General features: G+C 43.8%; 1 protein-coding gene across 11 annotated transcripts in view; it reads left to right on the forward strand.

Moving 5' to 3' along the window:
• Positions 1 to 23,108, forward strand: part of TENM4 (teneurin transmembrane protein 4) — a 1,610,848-nt gene that overhangs the window by 1,553,370 nt on the left and 34,370 nt on the right. For all 11 annotated transcript variants that reach the window (XM_030476261.1, XM_030476262.1, XM_030476263.1 and 8 more), the window contains 3 exons: positions 4,904 to 5,058; positions 10,408 to 11,285; positions 22,515 to 22,687. In XM_030476261.1, coding sequence (XP_030332121.1) covers positions 4,904 to 5,058; positions 10,408 to 11,285; positions 22,515 to 22,687 — 1,206 coding nt within the window. The remainder of the gene's footprint in view (positions 1 to 4,903; positions 5,059 to 10,407; positions 11,286 to 22,514; positions 22,688 to 23,108) is intronic.

Consider the following 23,108-nt stretch of genomic DNA (forward strand, 5'->3'; position numbering starts at 1 on the left):
AAAACAATGCAAAACGAAGTAATTAATTTGGGGACAGATTGCTTCCTTCGCTGTGTCCTGCTGAACGTGTAAACAGAATCTCAGTTGTTCACTAAGTGTTCATGAGTTCGACAGGATTAGAAGAAGAAACTCCACCTCCACAAGCTGTTAACGTTTTTATTGTCAAAAAATAGTGTCTGGGAAGACCAGAGGCTGATTGAACAAAACATCTTGTCTCTTACCATGGCCAGAACAGACACATAAGGAAAGGAGCAATGATAGCATGGTCTTTCCTTGCAAACACTCCAGATTCTAGTCATCGACATTTAGGGGACTTTCTGAAGAGGTTTCACCTGGACCTGTGCTTAGATGCCACCATCGTTTGGTCTAGAAACCAATCTGAATGCCTAGTTTTGTCCCTCCAGGCATCCTGTGCCAATCATTTCCACAAGTTGTTCAGCCACAGCATGCAAAAGGATGGTCTTTTTGGGGCCAGAACACAGTTTTCTCTTCTCTCTGTGCCTTCCCACATCCACTGCTGTCTTCTAGCTGCCTCCTTGACTACTGCAGAGCACAAAGCTAATCTTTGCAGAGAACTTTTCATAGGAGTTCTGAAATCTTTTTCCTGTGAGCTGTTTTACAGCTTGTCGTTGCGTATGAGTAGTTAGGCTTGCTCCTTCCCCTGCGAATTCCTCTATACTTATTGATTTTCACCTGCCATTTTATCACTCAGTCATTCAGCATCCAGCCAGACAAGAAAGCTCTAAATATGGATTCTTTTAGCACCTATTTTTTTACTTAAAAGTTTTTAAGCAAAGACTAAGTAAAGCTACAAGTGCGATGCCACCGCTTTCTGCAGTTCATCTTCCAGAACAAACCCACTGTGTCCCAGTAGTTATTTGCAGCGTGACGTTGTTCTGTCACCTCCTCACACTACAAGGTCCTGACATTTCAAGCAAATGTCATCACGTCACAACTTCCTATCAGCACAACTCACTGGTGTGATGCACGCCGTGCTACAAGCCCTTGTTCCTTATGGGATCTCCGACTCCCCAACAGGAGGAGCATGATCTCAGAACGTGTGGATTTTGCATCTCAGAGCTTAAAGTTTGAATTTGCAATGCTACCTGGGTAGTGGCAGCAGATGTTTTTTCTCAGTAACTGTGAGATCAAACTAAGAGCTATGTGCTGAAAACCTTTAATTCCCTTATGTTCCTATGGAAACATGAGAGCAACCTTCTGCCAAAGCAAGCCAAGGCCTTTGGCTTTATGTGAGTAACGTGAATTACCCGTTTCTGTGCCCATTTGCAGGAGCCAGCTCCCAGTGCTGGAACTGTGCCATTTTCAGGGAGGAAACACAGAAAAGTCCAATCTAACCTCTATAATCTGCTGCAAAGAAACTGTGAGATGCTTCTTTCCCACCCTGCAGAAGTCATCCACCCAAAGACACTTGTCTGTGGGAGAGCAGGGCTCCTTCTCCATAATTAGATTTGATTCCAAGGCAATCAGCTAAAGTCAGGAAGGGATTGGAGCAGTTGCCATGTGAGGAGCATGTGCAAATGGGAATTTCGGGCTTTGACAGAGTGCAAATGCTGTTACCTTGCAGAACATCTTAGGAACTGCAAGGCAATTGAGATTGCTTAGCTTCCGTGAAAGAGGGATAAGCAGAGAAGTGCTCTGTGATAAGAACACATGCACATGTGGTTGCCCTGGAGTAGGATGATAAGTGCTAACTTTGCTGTCCCCCTTTAACTTCCTCGGGTGTACAAGCTCTTTGTCTAAGCTGGAATGCAAACTAAAGGTGTGCTCTGTCAACTGAGCAGAGCTGGCTCGAGAGCCAAAGTACGTACAGGTTATTATTACTGTAACTGGTTAATCAGATCAGCCATCAGACCCCAGCACTGAGCACCCTGATCGACTGTCAGCACAAGCTGCTGCTAAGTGCAATCCAATACATATGGAACTAGCTAAGAGAGAAAGTTCTGCCTCATTTAAAATCACATTATGCAGCCTGCCACCCTTCACTGGCTTTTGGCCTGTCACACAGACTAATGGACAGGGGCCCTGAAAAATGCTCATTGTGAATCTAGGAATGGGTGAGAGCTTCTTGTGCTTGACAAAAGCCAATTAAGATCAACTAAACCTTCTATCATGCCTCTTCTGAAAAAGCACGTCTACCATATTGCTTAAAGAGCTCCACTGCATTCCTGGTTGTCAAGCAAATACGTGCAAACATTGAAGAACTTGCCATTCAATTAGAGGAGCAGTAAGCTTCAACAGCAGACACCAGTGACAGGAGACATGTACCAATATCCTGGATGGCTCGTTGAACAGGGCACTAACGGGGGTACAATGCTGACAGATCTCATGGTAGGTGAAGACAATCTGCAGAAAGCCATGGATACCAGTGAGATATTGTTGCCTATACCACCAGATCCTTCTGCAGGCTTTAGACAAAGTGCTAAGATGCAACTGATGTGTGATCAGTTGCTGTGCAACTGATGTGGTGCTCCACCAGTGCTCCCATAGCATTCAGATATACAACAGGTACCTTCCACTCCTCTTCGAGGTTCTTGTTTCATGGTCCTGCAAAAATCAGCCCTATCTCAGCGTGACTTAAACACAAGTATTGGGATGTAGGACTAGGAACAATCTTTTGGGTCATTTAGTCCTGTCATCCATTATCTCAGCAATTCTGCCATGTAATCCCTTCCAAAATTAATGAACTTCATCTTAAAAGCAGCAAGTAATTTTCCTCACTGCCCTAGAGGCTATTCTGAAACCTCATTGCTTTGATGGTCCAATATCCAATCCAGGTCAAAATGATGCCCTTCAGACAGGGAGATGCTGTGAAGAACTAAGGAAAATGCCAGTTTTACCTCCTAGCATAAAATACACAGCTCCTGTTCAACTCAGTGATCTGAAACTTCAGTTTCTTGACTCCTAATTGACTTTGAATCCAGAGGTTGCAACCATGGCTGAATCCCTTCCTTCACCTCAGCTCAATGGGGAAGTTCTTTCTCTCAAGCTATGACTTAGTCCTAAGGTTTTCCTGCCATTAGTTCCAGGCTAGATTATCTTCTGTGGCTTTCTGTGTGACCAAATGTGATATGTTTTTCTACATATCATCCACCTCCATATCTTCTAGCCCGTGCAGTAGTTACAGTGCTGGCTGAAGGCCATGATTTTAATTGCCAAAGCAATCAGGGGATTAGTCCCTGCCACATGTAACTCTGAAATATTTGATCTGTGAACTGCTGCATCTGTACTTCACAGCAGAGCTCACAGTGGATGGAGACGGAGGGTAAATGTTTCAAACAAGGGGATCTGGCTGTAAAACAGCATTTTGGAGAAACACAAAGTCTCATCGCTTCTCAGGAAGAGTCTCAAAGCTTTCTGTCTGAAACAGATTTCCCATCATTTCTGTCACCGTGATGACAGCCAAAAAAACATTAGAGTGATGATTCATCTCACTAATTTCATCTGTCTGCACTATAAATGTTTCCTTTGGAGATATTTGCTGTACTCTGCTTTTATAGTCAGTGGGGAGGAAAAGGTGTTTCTGGCAGGGTTCATATAATCTCTTCTGGATATCTGCTGTAGGGTGACATGAATTGCACCCTAGAAGTAGGTCTTGCTCTCCACTGATTGGAAAAGCTCCAGATACTTGCTAGGATGCACAATGAAGATGTCTGCTTTTTGCCAAGCGATTGCTACCCTGCTCGCCAAAGAAACCAAACAGGAAGATCCCAATATTCATATATCCCAAGCAGAATTTTTGCTTGCATAGAAAAGGGTGTTACAGGCTTCTACATTCTTTTACTGTTCCTTTAAGTTCTTTTAGTGTCTTTAAGACCCTCAAATATTACACTGAGCAGAATTCTTCCACCGTAGGGTAGGTGAGATGGATGACTCTATTAGTATCTGTGAAGTTATTTTTAATTTATACTACCATAAAAGAGAGGTGAATGGGGCTTTTAACTTTTTATTCCTTCCTTAGCCATGGACTTTCTCTGTGACCTTGTGAGAATGGCTTTATCTGTTATTTTCCTGATACGTAAAATTAGGATGATCACACTCACACACTGCTGTGAGGTCTAATTAGTAAGTGTAAAGTCCTATGAAATCCTCTGATGGAAGATGCAGAGTATACCTAGCTTGGGATAAAGAGGATTAAAGGAGGTTGTGCTAACATAAGCACTTGAGAAATGATGCTTAGGGGGAAGTGAAATGGCACAGGTCTGCAGGTGAGGAAACGAGAATCAGCACTCTGTAACTGCTGTCAGCAGACCTCAAGCCCGCTGACAGGAGTATGCCTACAAAGTAGACATACTTTGTAGTATACATATAGGAGTATGTCTACAAAGGAGGTTTGGACAGTGAACTGAATCACCTAGCAGAGTTCAGAAACAGATGAAATAATATAGATTAATAGGATTGTTCTAAGAAAAACCCTTCCACGTTTATCCACCTGGAATTTGATTGACCTGATGGATCTTTCACAGCCTTTCTCATCTCCATTTCTGAAAGATTCACCAGTGTCACATGTTCGTGTGCATGGCTTAATATTCATACCATGAGCAATAACACCATGTTTCTGAACATGCAAGACATGTAGCTATTAGAAAACCTTCTCCTTTCAGTGGTTGACCAAATGCCATGCCTTTTTCCATAAGTGAGTAGGGAATTCTAAATGGCATCATGTGCCAGTTGGAAGTGCCTTCCATGAATGGTGCCAGGTCAAAGCCTCTGGTAACCAGCAGTACCCACGTCCAACTCTCATCTCACCCCTTTTGAATGCCATAAAATATATTGCTCCCAACCTCACTCTTTCATGAGCGTCAAACTGGACACCAACTTCTATTCATCCCATAATTGTCAGGTTGCCATTACTTTCTGACTATCCCCTTTTTGCCCTTCCCAGGCATCACCGTGGATAAGTTTGGGCTGATTTACTTTGTGGATGGCACTATGATCAGGAGGATTGATCAGAATGGGATCATCTCCACAGTGTTGGGTTCCAATGACTTGACGTCTGCTCGGCCTCTCAGCTGTGACTCTGTCATGGACATTTCTCAGGTAAGATGGTGTTTTGGTTGGGTTTCTACAAAACAGAAACCTATGCCTTCACCCTATCTGCATGTCTGCATGCCTCCCCCTGTTTGACAAAAGGGCAAGGGCTCAAGGAGAATTACGTCTCTACATATTTTATGGTGTGAAAATGACTGGGTCAAAAAGAAAGATCCTATAAAGACTGAAAGAAAGACCTAACTGACCTAACACAAAGATGATCAGGGGACTGGAGCATCTGTCTTATGAGGAGAGACTTTGGGAGCTGTGCCTGTTTAGTCTAGAGAACAGAAGACTGAGAGGGGATCTCATTAATGCATATAAATATCTCAAAGGCAGATGCCAGGAGGATGGTGCCAGACCTTTTAGTGGTGCCCAGTGACAGCACAAGGAGCAGTGGCTATAAACCAAAACACAAAAAGTTTCACCTCATGCTGGAGCCTTGGGCAACGTGATCTGGTGTGAGGTATCCTCCCCATGGCAGGGGGTTGGAACTGGGTGATCTTAAGGTCCTTTCCAACCCAAACCATTCTATGATTCTATGATTCTTCTTTACGTTGTGGGTGGCAGAGCACTGGAACAGGCTGCCCAGTGGGGTTGTGGAGTCTCCATCTCTGAAGACATTCCAAACCCACCATGGACACATTCCTGCGTAACCTGCTCTGGGTAACCCTGCCTTGGCAGAGGGTTGGACTAGATGATCTCCAGACGTCCCTTCCAACCCTAAGGATGTCTGTGAACTCACACATCTCTGAGATTTTAAAGATGTCCCAGCCACAGAAGAGACTTCTTTCAGCACTTCCAATCAGGGAGACACAGATTCCTGGGAAGGCAGGTTCCCTTAGGCACACTTCTCAGGAAACTGGTTGCTTTAGACTATAAAGACCAGGCAGCAGTGCTCATTTTACTAGGGCTCTGTGCCATGGTCTGTTGTTACAACTTAGCTAACCGTGGGTTTTTTTCTTTGTTTCCCCCCATCCTAGTTTGGCCCAGCACAATTTTAGACCTGAATCAAATTAACATCTAGGAAATACTGATTGGAGGCTGTGGTGCCAAAATTAGCAACAGCAGGAAAACAAGAATCTTGAATTGCATCAGATTGCAAATTGGTTGCAGCCACCATCATGCTGGGCTTTTAAGTCCTGCTGCTTAGAGGTGGAGAGAAAAAGAAAGAGAGAATATAAAAATCTCAGTTTGATGATTGCTTTACTTCTGGATGGCACAGAAAAGAAATCTGTTACAGCCCAGCACTTGCTTTTGTGGGGCATTGGCCAACCTGTCAAATTGTGCCAGTTTAGAGATGGTGTCCTTTGAATCCTTTGTGCCACTTGTTGTTTGCCTGGCTACAGGAATGTTGCCCTCTCCTATGAAAATATAGATCATAGCTGGAGGGCTAAGTACTGTTATTCAGCCACAATAGATGTCAATGGGGTTTCCTTTTTGTAACTACCTAGATAATTTCCGTGCTCCCATATGGAATCTGTTCTTCTTGTTTTTCCTTCTAATTTGAAAAGATTATTCTTGCGTCTTTGCAGCTGGTTCCAACTGCCCGCAATTTATGAACAAGCTGAAATTATCAGTTTAAAAGCCCTCATGCCTTCTATAGAAGCAAATTTTGATGGTTAAAGGCCATCTTGTAGTATGTTTCTCATCTTACAGGCATAGTATTTTCTTTAGCTGAATTTCAGGGGCAGTTACCACAAGACCATGGTGGATTCAGGCTTTAAAAACTATTTTATAGCCAGTTACGTGGCTTATATGTATGACAATGTCATAGAATCATAGAATCATAGATTCACAGAATAGTTAGGGTTGGAAAGGACCTTCAGATGATCTAGTTCCAACCACCTGCCATGGGCAGGGACGGCTCACACTAAACCATATCACCCAAGGCTCTGTCCAACCTGGCCTTGAACACTGCCAGGGATGGAGCATTTACCACTTCTCTGGGCACCCTGTTCCAGTGCCTCACCACCCTCACAGTAAAGAACTTCTTCCTTATATCTAACCTGAACTTCCCCTCTTTCAGTTTGAACCCATCACCCCTTGTCCTATCACTCCAGTCCCTGATGAAAAGTCCCTCTCCAGCATCCTTGTAGCCCCCTTCAGCCACTGGAAGCTGCTCTGAGGTCTCCACGCAGCTTCTCTTCTCCAGGCTGAACAGCCCCAACTTTCTCAGCCTGTCATGTTTAAATACATCTGAGATGAGCTAAAATGTACCAGCTAAAGACTTTCTTTCCCTTCATCAAATGGCAGGAGCCAATTTTAGATTAACCTGTACTGAGATGGGCAGATTAACCACTGGTTTTCTGGACAAATGCACCAAAGATAGGTTTAACTTAAAAAGAAAAACAAACCAAAACCCAAATCAGGCAAAATAAAACCCAAACCAAAAAGCAGCTTGAGAAATAGCTTTTCATCATTTACAGTGGCTAGAAGGGTCTTTTCTGTCAGGTTGATGAGGCTCCCTGGGACATGAGGACATGAAATATTTAGCTGCCAATGTTGACGAGGGATGGTCTTTAAGAAATTGAAGATTCCCTTGTCAGTTCAGAATAAACTCTGCTCTTGATGCTAACTCAAGGCTGCGGAGCTTAAAGACCACTGGAAGGGATGGAGGCATGCATTATTAAAGAGAAAACCACAGGCTATAATGTTTGACTACAGGAAGGGTTAAAATAGGCCAGGAGCTGAGAAAAGGCAGATTTTGCAAACAGAGAACTGGAGTAGAAAGAGCTCAACAGCTGCTTAGCCATGAAAATAAGCTTCAGAAGCCCAGATATTAGAAGGCTCAATGAACTAAATACCTTGTTTCTGATGCTCAAAAATAAAATAAAATGAAATGAAACAAAACAAAATAAAACTAAATCGAAATAAAACGAAATAAAACGAAATAAAACAAAACAAAACAAAATAAAATAAAATAAAATAAAATAAAATATTGAAAAGGATTCAAACATGAATAAAAGCACCGAAAGTAAACCACGGCTGTAGCAGAGATGTCAGCTCCAGGCTTTAAAAATAGGAATCTCCCATGTTCCTCTGGTCTCTTCTTGTTCTTGGTTTTGAGTAAAATCGCAGTGAGAGATGGTTTACTGGACTTGAGCTTGCTGACATCTCGTCCTTCAAATAAGGTTGCAAATATAACATTTATAGATGCAAAATACACCACACACCCCACCCCCAGGCCCCCCAAACTTAGTCACCTCAAACAAATGAAAAGCAGCAGCAACTAAGATGGATGGTGGGAGAGGAAGGTTTGAAACAAAGAAACAGGGAGATCTTGGCACTTCACATCCTTATTGAGTGTGCCAAGATCCCAGAGTGAATCATGGAATGGTTTTAAACTAAAAGAGGGGAGATTCAGGCTGGATGTGAGGAAGAAATTCTTTGCAATGAGGGTGGTAAAATCCTGGCACAGGTTGCCCAGAGAGCTGGTGGATGCCCCATCCTTGGCAGTGTTCAAGGCTGGATGTGGTTCTGGGCAACCTGATCTAGTTGAAGATGTCCCTGCTCATTGCAGGGGGGGTTGAACTAGATGAGCTTTGAAGGTCCCTTCCAACCCAAACCATTCTGTGATTCTATTCTATGCTGTCAGGTACAGATTAAAACCAGACGGGTGCAGGCAGTTGTTCTTTTTCAATGACACTTCACACCTCTACCAAGGGGAAGATGCACCATCAGGAAAACATTTAAGCATTGTTTGGTTGCCTTCGGCACAATGTTGACTCTTTTTTTCCTATGTAAACCTGAAGTAAAATAAAATAACTTATAAAATGTACAATTTACATATATTTATTAAAATAATTAAGTTGCCCTGATTCTGGTGGTAAATCTTTCTTGGCTTTGGCAACTAAAAGAGTAGACTCACTTGAAAAGACAGTGTACTGCAGAAGTATAGTTGGAGACCTTCTAGTGCTCACTCACTCATGGTGTTACCAGTCACTTATTCAGTTTATTTGTGTCTATGGATTATCAGTGTAGAATCATAGAATCATAGAATAGTTAGGGTTGGAAAGGACTTTAAGATCATCCAGTTTCAACCCCCCTGCCATGGGCGGGGACACCATGCACTAGAGCATGTCACCCAAGGCTCTGTCCAACCTGGTCTTGAACACTGCCAGGGATGGAGCATTCACAACTTTTTTGGGCAACAGAACTGTGATGTGTCACTATTGCTTGAACTAGGAATGCTTAAACATTCTTCCACTATGCTAAAAAGGCAAAGTGAAAACCACTCTGAAGATACGAGTATTTTATTCCCTGAATTGAAATTGCCTGAATTTCTTGGGAATCGCTATTTTGCATTTTTGCAGCATCAAGCAGAAAATCTGTGGTTATAACTTAGGCACACACACATGCTGACACGGCTGCCACTTTTGTGTCTATCCCTTCTTGCCATTTACCCAGAGGAGCTTGGCCACATGTCTGGAAAATCCGTTAGTAAAAGGATCACTCTTTTGTTTGATTGATTTCATAGCACTTCACACAACAAAATTCCCAGTCCTGGCTCTCTGCTACCAGGTCCAGGCTCCACCAATTTAAAAAGGATAGAGTTGTTTGAAAAGGGAAAATCCTCTTGAATCCCCCTGCTGGAGAAGAGAAGGCTCCAGGGCGACCTTAGAGCAGCTCCCAGTGCCTAAAGAGGCTACAAGAAAGCTGGAGAGGGGCTTTGGCCAAGGGCCTGTAGGGACAGGCCAAGGGGAATGGCTTTAACCTGCCAGAGGGGAGGTTGAGATGAGCTCTTAGGCAGAAGTTGTTCCCTGTGAGGGTGCTGAGGCGCTGGCACAGACTTTTCCCAGAGAAGCTGTGGCTGCCCCATCCCTGGCAGTGTTCAAGGCCAGGTTGGACACAGGGGCTTGGAGCAACCTGCTCTAGTGGAAGGTGTCCCTGCCCATGGCAGGGGGTTGGAGCTGGATGAGCTTTAAGGTCCCTTCCAACCCAAACCAGTCTGGGATTCTATGAATCTTCAGATCTTTTTGTTTACTCCTGCATTCCCTGGGCAGTGATGCCCCTTCCCACAGCCCCTGACACCACATACCAAGGTGAAGAAAGAGCTGAGGTGGGTCTACCTCTGTCCATCACCCTGCTCCCACCACTGCTGCAATGTGGAGTGTGAGTGTCCACATGTATCTACTACACATGACCAGTAGCTAAGCCCCCTCAGTCAGGGTCATGTCTGCTATGGCCACCATATCAAGCAGCTATGTTTTCTTTTACCCTTTCTTTTCTTTAATCCATGTTGAAACATCCTCATTGCGAGTGATTTATACATCCTCATTGTGATTGGTTTATAACAATTATGCCATAAAAAAGGGTCTTGCTATAATAATTTCCTTGTACTGTTTTACCATTAAGGTTCGTTTGGAATGGCCCACGGATCTGGCAGTCAATCCAATGGATAACTCACTCTACGTCCTGGACAATAACGTTGTGTTACAGATATCTGAGAACCACCAAGTGCGCATCGTGGCAGGGAGGCCCATGCACTGCCAAGTGCCAGGCATGGATCACTTCCTCCTTAGCAAGGTGGCAATCCATGCCACGCTGGAGTCTGCCACTGCCCTGGCTGTCTCGCATAACGGGGTCCTGTATATTGCTGAGACTGATGAGAAGAAGATCAACCGCATCAGGCAGGTCACCACCAGTGGTGAGATATCCCTCGTTGCTGGTGCACCAAGCAGCTGTGACTGCAAGAACGATGCTAACTGTGACTGCTTCTCAGGGGATGATGGCTATGCCAAGGATGCCAAACTCAATGCGCCATCCTCCCTTGCGGTGTGTGCGGATGGGGAGCTGTATGTTGCTGATCTTGGGAATATCCGAATCCGCTTTATTCGGAAAAACAAACCATTCCTCAACACACAAAACCTATATGAGTTATCCTCACCCATAGACCAGGAACTCTACTTGTTTGACACCAGTGGGAAGCACCTTTATACTCAGAGCCTTACCACTGGAGATTACCTTTACAATTTTACTTACTCTGGAGATGGAGATATAACCCTGATCACTGACAATAATGGCAACTTGGTCAATATCCGAAGAGATTCCACAGGGATGCCCCTCTGGCTGGTGGTGCCTGATGGCCAAGTCTACTGGGTGACAATTGGTACCAACAGTGCACTCAAGAGTGTAACAACACAGGGGCATGAAGTGGCCATGATGACTTACCACGGCAACTCTGGTCTCCTTGCCACTAAAAGCAATGAAAATGGTTGGACAACGTTTTATGAGTAAGTATATTATGAATATTGTGCTGCTGATTTCATTCTGTGCTTTCTGAACCATGAAAGGTTGATAGAATTTAATTCCCTGGACAGAATTATAGTCCAAATAAAATGGCCAGAACAGAGAATATTGGATCTCACGCAAACACAAAATACTGGAAATAAGTGCATTAGAATTTGAATAACCTCCCTTTATCAAGTCAAGAGTCAGACAGAGTTTCTGCTGAGTTTTAAATCAGCTGAGTCATTTGGACACCTGTTTCTCCTTACATGCAGTCAGGACTGAGTGTTTAGGTTGCATGTCAGAGAATTTTTCTTGGCTTTGAAAGCTTTGGAAGTGTGAAAGTTCCATCAGATCCTCTTTTTTGCAGCTTTTCACCTCCTTCCCAAGCTGCAGTGTCCTTTTCAAGCTTCTTTGAAAGGGCTGATGTAGAATGACAAGTGGCAATGACTGATGACAGCTTGCTCAGAAAACGAGTCTGTAATTAATGGGCTGCTCCATCTCTATTGTTGTCATTGGCCTCACTAAGCTTTAAAAATAGCCTCAGAACTGTTCAAGACCATTCCTGCCCCAAAGAAGTTTTTGAGCAGAGAGAAGATGGGATGCATTGAAAACCCAGAGACTGCAGTGGCTTGAAGATTTGTACTTCTTCTCTGTATTACTGTTAGGAATTCCCTGCTTATAACTACCATGAAGACAGCACATTTCTGATTCAAATGGGAAAAAGATAGATAACCGAATGAAGGGCACCTAGAAGGAGGGTCTGCAAATTCATCCTGTTGTTGAGAAGCCTTTTACCTCCCTCTTCCTCAGTTTCATTTATATTTTCAAGTCTAACCTCTTTGAAACACTCCTTTTAGTGCATAATTTCCCATATGGTTTGAGTGGTTACATGGAAGTGTTCAGCTACCATAATAATAGACCCATTGTAAGAGTCCAATTTGGCTAGAATAGACAGTTCCCAAGATTACAGAGAAAAAAGCTGTCAAATAAAGAGACTGAAGGAAGTAAAGCTGCCTAAACCCACATATTCCTGTGTTAGACATGCACTTGCTTTGGGTCTTTCTTTAAAATGTTCCAGGCCCAGTTTCAAATATCTTTGCTTAATACTCACCATTAGTGCTCCTGCCTCAAAAAGAACTGATGGAAACTCTGTGATGAATCTTTTGAAAGGTTATTTGCATTCCATCAATGTTCTGCTTGCAATTACTATAGCAATATTCCTCAGTGAATCAAAGTTAATACCCTTCCATCTCTCACAGTGAATTTGCTTGAGGGAGGCTTTAGGGAGGAAAGATAGTGTGTTTTTCTCTGTAGAAGTGGAAGCCTGCTATATTGTCAGGACCATTGTGCTGAATTAAGGAGGTATTTTCTTTTTGCAAAGAACCCAATAGTTCCTGTGCTTGAAAACAGATGTAGCCATGGACAGTGAAGCAAACTAAACATTACAGTTAATAACGGTCAGATTTACACCTCAAACATAATCTTTTATTTAAAAGTGTGACTGAAATATAAAGGAGATAAAACAAGACAGAAGCTAAAATCCAACTTTCTCTGTGGATATAACAGTGATCCATTATTTCTTGCTATCTAACAAAATAGAGCATTTGTGAAAGTCATCATTCTGGTCCTTTTATGCACTTCAGGAGAGTCATAAGAAAGCTTTTTAGAACTAAATGGAAGACAGTATTCTCCAGTGGCTGGGCTATGGAAATCTCGACTAGAGCAAGTGAGCACTAGATGATAGCACAGCATCACTGAAAACAGAACTGGGAATGTGTCTTCAGAGATACCTCATCCAAACCTGTGATCAGTTATCTCCATTTAAATGTTCCTGGCAGGTTCTAATGCAACTTTATAGAACTACAGGGTAAAAGTCTATATCTGAATTAGTTACCTCAGCCTCCTTTTATAGGCAATAGAGAAGCAGGCACTTTGAAGGTGAGTTTCTTATGAGTTATGTCAGGTATCTGCTTTAGGAGACGAGTTGAGTTGAATTCTGAAGGTTTCTCTCTGTAAAGGTAGTCCAGAATGATTAGCTCAGGATATTTATACTGCAGATGTCTATGATTTGGTCAAATGGATCCTATCAAAGTCATCTAAGTTATTCATAAATATTGTTAGTGATAGCAATGTATTTACCTATGTTACTGTTATGGCTAGAAAGCTTTTTTATCTGCTCAGTCTAAATCTTCCTTGCTTGAATTGGAGATTATCACTATTCATCCTATCCTATCCTACCCTATCCTGTCCTATCCTATCCTATCCTAACCTGTCCGCTAGGGACTTGGAAAGCAAATCAGTCTGCTCTTCTTCTCAGCTGTTAAAAGTACACATCAAATGGCTCAAGAACTTGCTCTGTGATAGCTCTCAAAGGTAATCAGCAATAGGGAATCATCCAGGCCAGGTTGGACAGGGCTTGGAGCAACCTGCTCTAGTGGAAGGTGTCCCTGCCTGTGGCAGGGGTTGGAACTGGATGAGCTTTAAGGTCCCTTCCAGCCCAAACCATTCTATGATTCTATGATCCAATGGGATTGTTTCAGGTGAATCAGCAGGGATTGATTCTACCCAGGTTATGCATAGGTAATATGGGAAAAAAATATAAATCAGATCATTAAAATGCAAAGATCAGTAAATGAAGGTGAGATACTTAGATTGCTTGATAAAGAAGGTTTCATTAAACAAAATATGTTCTTACACCCTCTAATGCCAGGGTACAAATGTAACAGGCCACATCTAAAGAACTGGGCTGAGCATTGACTCTAGAGGTTGTAGTGAGCAAAGCATCAAGTCGCTCAGTGTCGTCCTCAGCATAATTCCATGGCAAATCTGTCAAACTTGTTGCTTGGATGGACAAATAAAATGAACACGTTTACTCATCCCACTCTTCTTGTAGTGGGTAGTAGGAAGCTGATTTTATCCCTGCAGAGCATCAATGAGACTAATACTGTCAGTTCCGATGTTTGCGGTTTATGAAGGACAGTGAAAATTCAATGCTCTGCAGAAAAACACTACCAAAATGCATTCATGGGGAGTAAATGCTTTCTGCTGGAGAACTAAGAGACTAGATCTATTTATCTTAACATGAAGAAGACTGGGAAGTGTCTAGATCACAGCATGTAAGCACAAAACTATCACCTACAGGGGGACTCTCAATCTAGCACAGAAAGGCTTGAGAAGGGTAAGGGGCTGGAAAGCAAAGCTGGAGACATTCCAGTTGACAGGAAGGCAGGATATTTAAGGCTGAGATTGCCTAACTGTTGGAGTGACCATCCACTATTGTATCTTTGTATCTTAAATCATGACTCTAGACGTCTTTCTTAAGATATACTCTCTACCAGACAGAAGATTTGCATGAGTCAAACACGAACTGCAGGGATAAATGCAGGCGTGGCAGGATGAAATATAAGTTCTTGGTATCCAAGAAACTGAAGAAGATGCTGTAAACCAAATCAACATTCAATACCTTTAGCTTATTAGTTTCTGTATCAAAACATCAGGAAATCTACTCTAAGTTTAAGTGATTTAGATAAACCCTGTGATCACAAGCAGCTGGTAACTGCTCTACTCAGAGTTTCCAGTCCTGGCTGATGGGGCAAGTGAAGCTTCTATTTCTGTTTTGATTGTGGCCAAGGAATGAAAACATGAAACCTGACTCTGAGGAGAAACGTACTAGTTGAGAGAACATAATAGTTGTTTATAGGCCAGGGCAAGCTGGGCACCACTGTTTAAAAACTTAAGAGTAAAGGTAAATTCAGCTGACAAGGTTACACTTCACTAGTGGCCCCATGAAGAATGTCCTTCTAAGGTTTACCTTTACCTGACTGTCCACTGAGTACCATAAACCAGATATCCAACATGGAAGAGCAGGAGTGGCCACACTACATGTGTACACATACAGCATCTCTAGTTCCCCTTCAGTCGTTGCTCATACCAGGGCATTTAATAGAATCATAGAATCACAGACTGGTTTGGGTTGGAGGGGACCTTAAAGCTCATCCAGTTCCAATCCCCTGCCACAGGCAGGGACACCTTCCACTAAACCAGGTTGCTCAGGCAACCTGAGTTGTTCTCAGCCTTTATCATAAGGCTGCAAAGAGCTGTGACATATGGGAATGTTGCTGTGATTCCGGAGAGGAGAGAAGGAGGTGAGATACAGTGATACTGGAGGTCTATCTCCCGGGCACACCAGAAAATCCAGGTCCTCCAAGAGTTCAGGCTGGACTGGCCTGTTGTCCCTTCATTTCTGTAGTAGAAGGAGACACGTGCTGTCATCAGGCAGCAGCAGACTTGCTCACAGCACTTCCAGCTCTTCTTTCACACATCCCACACCAAAACGTGCTGTAACAATCCTGCTTTATTGGGTTGAGTGCTGAGTAAGGTTCAGTGTATAATGGTGTGCAGTTTCCCTTTCCTTGAGAGTGAAATTTCGCTCCTGCAGTAATTAGCCTGTCCCAAAGGCCTATCTAGGACTTCTTTGAGCGTTTTAGCATTATAGAGACCTTCTCTGCCTCCGCAGAGAGCTTGACATTTGCTGTCAATTAATGCAATGCAGCTCAGCTTGTCCAGTAACTGGATTAAAGACTTGCTTTCCCATTGAACTTGTGACAGTGATAATCAGCAGCAAAGGAAGCTGATCTGGAAACTCTGCCAGGGGAATAGCTTCTTGTTTTTCCACTCCTCAAGTCAAAGACAAAGGGTGGTATGTGACTTCTTGCTTCTTTGTTGTTGCTGCTTTCTCACTCGACCTGATAAAATTGCTACCAGCTTTCATAAAGTTTCTAAGCAGTTGCTCTATGTCTGCTCCAGAGTCTGGGAATTCTTATTAATGTATTTGTTTAAGTCAAGAATACAGCAATTATCTTGATTAGCTCATTGAGATGGTATCACTGTATATTAATTCCATTTCCCTCTGAGCCGAAGTCAGACCTTCACTGCGTTATTTAGCCCAGATGAAGCTCTTTTTGCTTAGGTCCTTTGCATGCCCAATTAGTTTCAAAGGTCACCTCCTCCCATACGGAATTAAATCCTTTCACACCACTCCAGCCAAGCCCAGAAACTCAAAGCCTTTTCATGGACTGCCCAAGATGTGGCTCACAGCTGCCTGGAGGGCAAAAGGGTCTTGTGGAGCCAGATCGTCAGGTGGGTGCTGAGGGGAGCTTTGACCCATAACATGGGATGCTGTTTTATAGAGAACCAAGCTCTGCCAAACCTCACACACTGTAATGTGTGGAAGGTAGGAGCCAGCTGGACTGAGCATGCAGGAGGACCTTGGATGGCTTCCCAGTGACCCCCAGGACTCAGCAGAGGTCCCATCCCAGTACCAGCAGTACCCTGGTTTTGGGCAACTGGGGTACCAGAACTGGGTGTTGTGGTCAGCATCTACCCCAAGGTGAGATGCAGACTGTCTGCCTTGCAGCTGGCATAAAGGATTTGAATTTTGTTCTCTTTTAGTCAAACCCAGAGATAAATAACGCTTATTACCTTCATGGGAGCAGACACTTCTTGACTCTGAGAAAAGCCAGCTGCCTGCATTAGTAACATCCATTTAGCACCTGATGATATCTCAGGTCATACACTTGAGTTTTGGTGGTGTCTTTGGTTTAGTCATTCAAGTGAGAGTCTCTTTCTGCTCCTGCAGCGGACTGTGGAATGAGAAACACCTTTGGCTTTTGCTCTCCGTTTCCTTTTAGCAAGATGGGCCTACAAGGATGCTGGAGAGGGACTCTTCATCAGGGACTGTAGTGATAGGACAAGGGGTGATGGGTTTAAACTGAAATAGGGGAAGTTCAGGTTAGATACGAGGAAGAAGTTCTTTATTGTGAGGGTGGTGAGGTGCTGGCACAGGTTGCCCAAGGAACTTGTGAATGCTCCATCCCTGGCAGTGTTCAAGGCCAGGCTGGACGGAGCCTTGGGTGACATGGTCGAGTGTGAGGCATCCCTGCCCATGGCAGGGGTTGGAACTGGATGATCTTAATGTCTTTTCCAACCCAAACTATTCTATGATTCTGAGATTTCTTTGCTCCACAGTTTCTTCATGGTAAAATAGTAAGATTCTTATTGTTCCTCTGAGGAATTTACAATGAAAATCCAGTAAGTGCCATGATAATATAGTATCTTTCCAGTACTCTCACTAAGTTGTGAGGTCATGTTTGAACCATTGGCCTGGCCTGAAATGAATGCCTGGTGTCAGAGTTTAGTTAAGAACCGAGGGAACTACGAGTATCATAAAAGCTGGAGAGAGATTTTCCTCATTTGGGCAGTCAGAAGATTCTGCAGATGGCGGCTGTAACCTGACCTTGTGTCATTAGGGAGAGCACTTGCCTCCATACATACAGATTCATTTTTAATGTTGTGTTTAATGTTGTTTGAAAATGCGTGAGGAGGCAGTAGGTGCACATTTGTATAATCATATTCAAAATAGAGTTTGCAAAGGACGCTTTGGCACTAAATGCAATATTATTATAGTGGGTTTTTTCTGATCTTGTAGTTATAAAAGGCTGATGAAATGTGAAAAAGCTAAAATGAGGAAACCCAGAGACTCAGGCAAGGAATTGATTTCTGAATAGATAGACGGTACTTAGGATGCTCTCTTTTAATTCCCAAGGCCCAGGTCACTACACAATGGTAATGTGATAAATGAAAGCTCTGAATGTTTACAAGCTTACAATTAGGGCTCATAAGCACCAAATACCATTTTAATTCTGTGCATTGAACCTTAGCTAAATACGTTTCCAATTGGGAATGGATGGCAACAGCTCCCTTTGCTGGCCTAATAATTGCCACTGTAATGGTAAGTGCTGAGTCTCTGCAGCAGGTTTGAATGGGAGGCAGCAGCTGTGTTAGCAGGTGATGAATTCATTGCTCGTAGTGGCTGCTGTGCGCACTCGCCTGTTTCAGATATTCCTTAATTCTGGTGCTTTCAGAGCATTTGGAGAACACAGAAGTCTTGGGCTGTGATGAAAACCAGCCCAACTCCTAAATCCCGACACTGTGGAAAGAGGCCTAGGCAGCTTAGCTGCAAAATGAGGTGACTAGGAGAGATTTATCTTACTGCAAATACCAGGGCGCACCTGCAGCTCTATAAGAACCAGGAACTTGGCCTTCCTCTCCAAGCTGAGGGTGTGCCCTAGAAATGCCTTTATAGGGCTGAAAGCAGAGGTAGAAGGAACCACCTCATTTAACTCATGAAGCACATTATCTCTTTGGGGTGCGCAAGCCTTCAAGCTGATACATCCAGAGAGACTGGGAGTATGTGACAGATGATATCAGGTATGTGCTGTGTGATCTAAATGAAGGGAAAAGGGGAAAATGCTCCAGTCCTGAGCAAAAGAGAAAAGGAACTGCTTCCCAAGAGGAAAATGCTATGTGTATCCATGCTATCCAGCTTCCCACACCTCCTTTTGCATTGGGCTGGCTAAAAGGAGTTTTTCTCTGGACATGGGTGTTTTACACTTTATCTGCCGCCAGATAAAAATAATAATAGAAATTGGAACAGTGTAATTGTGCTGCCTTCTCCCATTTCTCCCTGTGTAAGGCATGACCTTCTTACAGCTGCAAACAGGGGAGCTGTCACCCCCAAAGCAAGTCCCTTCTTCACTGCTTGGCAGAGGGGCAGCAGCTCTTGCAAAGGCAGAAAACACAGATGGTCCAGGTTACTTGTGATGGAGGCTAATGGGGTGACTAAAGAGGTGCCGAAAGTCTAATGTACATGTGCAGACATCTTAAACCAATCCCAGCACACCATTCCAGACTGTTCTGGCCCAAAAAGAGCCTTGGTTTTCAGGATCCAAAGTCCCAAATGGAAGTCCTTGCCTTTGGTGAAGTTCTGCCCTGTAATGTAAGTTTTGTACAGCTGTAAAAATGTAACTGTGTAAAATATATGTATTGTACTTAGCAATTTTGACTTTAAAAGAGAAATGTGTGTGCAGAGGGCTAGCACCATCACACTGTTTCGTGCTTGGGGCTGTTAAACTGGGCATCCGCAGGTTTTTGAGGCTTGCTTTGGAGCACCAAAGTGGGGCTTGCATAGAGCACAGGTTTCTTGGTGACTCTCAGCATGGTGCTGAGTGTCATTCAATTAGGATAAAACATGACTCACAAGACATTGACTCAACACTTAAGTGAAATAGCTCCCATGTCCCTCACACGGACAAGCTCTCTGCCCTCATCCTGGCTTTGCTCTCCTTCTTTCCCTAATCCACAGACCTCCCTTCACACTCACACCTGTATTACACCAAACTCACCACTTCAGTGCAGCACATGTCGTTTTGTGCCATGACTTTTAAGAGGTGAATCAGGCTCGTTTTCAGGAGCAGCTCATTATTTAAAGTATAAATCGAGCAATATAGATAAGTCCTGCTGTTGCCACCAAGATTCCAAATTCACATCCATCCTCCTTAAATTTCGGGGCATGTGAGGTCTGGGTCTACCTTTACAGTTCAGACTGGTTTATATATAGGACTCCTAATGTCATGGTAGAAAGAATTTGGGGTGTTACACAACACATCTTTAGCAATAACCATGTTTTCTCAGCTCAAGGGGGAGACTAAATCATGTCGTTTGTGTCCTGTCTCAGCAGATGGGGTAAAGATATCATCACCTGTGATGTTTTCAGGCTAAGACTCACTGTTTTAGGAGGAGAAGTGCAGGTGACTGTGGAGAAAGCGCAATCAAAGCGCATACCATCTCAGTGCAAACAGGACACCCACAAGCATGGAGCAAAGCATTTGGTGCTGAGAGCACGTTAGTCCTGGCTCTTGCAAGGAGATTCAGCTCAGATCCAAGCTGTGTGCTGCTGGCTGCTTGGAAAAGCTTTAACTGGTCTCTGCCAAACTCCTGCAATGCAGTCCTGAATTCATGCCTTTCTATTTTCCTTCTCTCTTTTCCATTGCACAAGTGGCTGGTTGATTGCCAGGATCTTGGAGGGAAAGGGCAAGGCTGCCTTGTCCCCCATGCTTGGATAATCCCATGACTGATAGGCTGACACCATGGAGGACCAAATGCTTTCTTCTGCCTTCCTACCTCCCACTCTGCTCAATGGGCAAGAAAAGCTCCACGTGATGGTGGCTCTGAACCCGAGGGCTGGAGAGATTTGCAATGAGCTCACCTGCTTAGTTAGTCACTATGTACTAAATATTAAACTTGGGCAAAAATGAACTTTTCAACCAGCCCTTCCTCACACTAAGGCGCTGCCAGAGTATTGTCGAAAGCGAAGTACAAGCATTGTATATAGATCTGGAAATGGATTGAGAATGGAAGAGGAGATGACTGTCTTTTGCTGTATATTGCAGAGTCAGTCCAATGGCTGCTCCTGGTGTCTCATAGGTTGCAGTTTAAGAGTGCATTCTTTTCCCTTCCCCTTCCTCTTTCCCTTCACCTTTTCTTTCCCCTTCCCCTTCCCTTTCCCCTTCCCTTCCCATTTTGTTTGTTTAGGGGTTTTTGTTATTAGATGGGGTTTTATTCCCCACCTCAGAGTAATTCTGAAGAGGAGGATCAAGAGCTCCACAACCATCTACTCCCTCCAAAGTCTGATCAACTACATCTTGTCCCTCCCTAATACATTTCTCTCCCCTATCCTTAAAAGCGTTGGGCAATGGGATTTCCAATGCTGCATCTGTTGCTTGGAGCAACCATGGGCCTGGAAAATGTTCTTCAGCTTCTGATCTGAAACTTCCTTGTTTCCACTCAAGCTGATTACTTTTTGTCACATCCTCAGTAGATGTGATGAGCAATTCATTATAATCCTCTTCAGAACAACCACTGTCAGGGTGACATCTTCCGACTTCCTTGTTTCCCTTCTTCTAAATTAACCCTTTGAAGGGGCTTTGCCTCTTAGATCATTATTTCTAAGCTGTTATCCTTAATGTATCATTTACATTATGATCTTAAGGTCCTTTCCAACCCTAACTATTCTGTGATTGTATGATTCTATGATTAGTTTATAATTCTGAGGGATGGTGCCTTCACTGGACATTGTGCTCCATCAAAGGCTTCCCAACGGGTAACACAGAAGAATGAGTCCTCTCCATGCACCCACCCATTCACTTGTGATATTATCCATCCCCAAGTGATATGTTTGGTTGATATGATCTTCTTATATATCATATAAATCATTCTTAAATGATATGGTCAGGACTTGGAAGAAGTCAAACACCACTGATTGCTTTTGCTGGATTTTTTTCTCCTGTTTCTCCAAAACTATTTAAATATCCCTCCCGTGAAGGTCCACCTCATCTGAAGATCCAACAGCTCTGCAGAGATAAGCCAGTAGAGCATCCTGCTGCTCTCCATTTCAGTCTACAACAGCCTCACAGCACAGGTCCCTTGCCAACCCTCTGCTCTGAGCTCAGTCTGTGATCCAAAGGCACACTTTGGCAGTGCCACAAATGGGAGGCAGGATGGTGTGTTGTCTCTGTTGGCTCAGGAGGCCTCTAGACACAAGTGTCTGCTCCTCTTTTTTACTGATAAATACCCCCCCAGTTTGTTAACTGCTGTGGGACCTGCATGTATGCAGCTTATTTCATCTGGGTCCTGGTACATGAGTGTCCACATCACAGAAGCCATCCCAGATGGTGCTTATGTTGATTCCCTCATTGGAAAAGCCAAGGACACAGCAGGGGTGAAAACTGAGCTGCTTTATAACACCTTTAAACCAGCCCTTCCAGATGGTGCTAGGAACAGTATAAGGTGGACATGGGGGTCTCAGCTGCACTCAGGGCTCTACACCATGTTCACAAAGGACAGTTCTCTCTCTGATGTGGACAATCTGGCAGGTCCTTGCTGCTACTTTAATATTAGCTTTTAAAATAAGGGAAAAAAATGCTGAAGAGCTCAGGACACAACTAGAGAAAACAGTGGGTGGCCTTCATAAACTCCTAGTTCTTTCTAGACAGGGTGCATGGGCCAGTGCTTTTCCATAAGTCACAGAACAGTGGATAGGAAATAAAGTTACTCTTATAAAGAAACACAGTGCAAAGTATGGGGGAAATGTTGTTAAAATACAGGCTAATGCTTATTTAGTCATTTTCCGTTCTGTGCTTGATTTTCTTCAGCTAAAAGCTGTGATTTTCTTCTCATGAAGCCAAAAATTCAAGACAGTCTGACAGTGACAATGTGTTTCTCTCTGGGAAAAATCTGGGTGAAGACTTCAAGACTTGGTCTCTGTTTTATAGGATGATTCCTGTATCCCACTCCTGTTGATGCTGTTGACTTCACTCCATCCTCCCTTTCAGGTACGACAGCTTCGGCCGCCTGACCAACGTGACCTTCCCTACTGGCCAAGTGAGCAGCTTCCGCAGCGATACTGACAGCTCCGTGCACGTCCAGGTGGAAACCTCCAGCAAGGATGATGTTACAATAACAACTAATTTGTCAGCATCAGGAGCCTTCTACACCCTGCTCCAAGGTGAGTTTGGCCACTGTCCCTCTCCCAGCCAAGCTGGACACAATGGATTATCCATCTTGGGGTTCCCAACATAACAAGGACATGGAGCTGTTGGAGTGAGTCCAGAGGAGTTCATGGAGATGCTCCAAGGGCTGGAGCACCTCTGTGGAGCCAGGCTGAGAGAGCTGGGCTGATTCAGCGTGGAGAGGAGAAGGCTCCTTAAGAAGAGACCTTAGAGCAGCTCCAGTGCCTTAAAGGGGCTACAAGAAATCTGGAGAGAGGCTTTGGACAAGGGCCTGCAGGGACAGGCCAAGGGGAATGGCTTTTACCTGCCAGAGGGGAGATTGAGATGAGCTCTGAGGCAGAAGCTCTTCCCTGTGAGGGTGCTGAGGCGCTGGCACAGACTTTTCCCAGAGAAGCTGTGGCTGCCCCATCCCTGGCA

Source organism: Strigops habroptila, chromosome 2 (genome assembly GCF_004027225.2).
Source record: "Strigops habroptila isolate Jane chromosome 2, bStrHab1.2.pri, whole genome shotgun sequence".
Lineage (NCBI taxonomy): Eukaryota > Metazoa > Chordata > Aves > Psittaciformes > Psittacidae > Strigops > Strigops habroptila.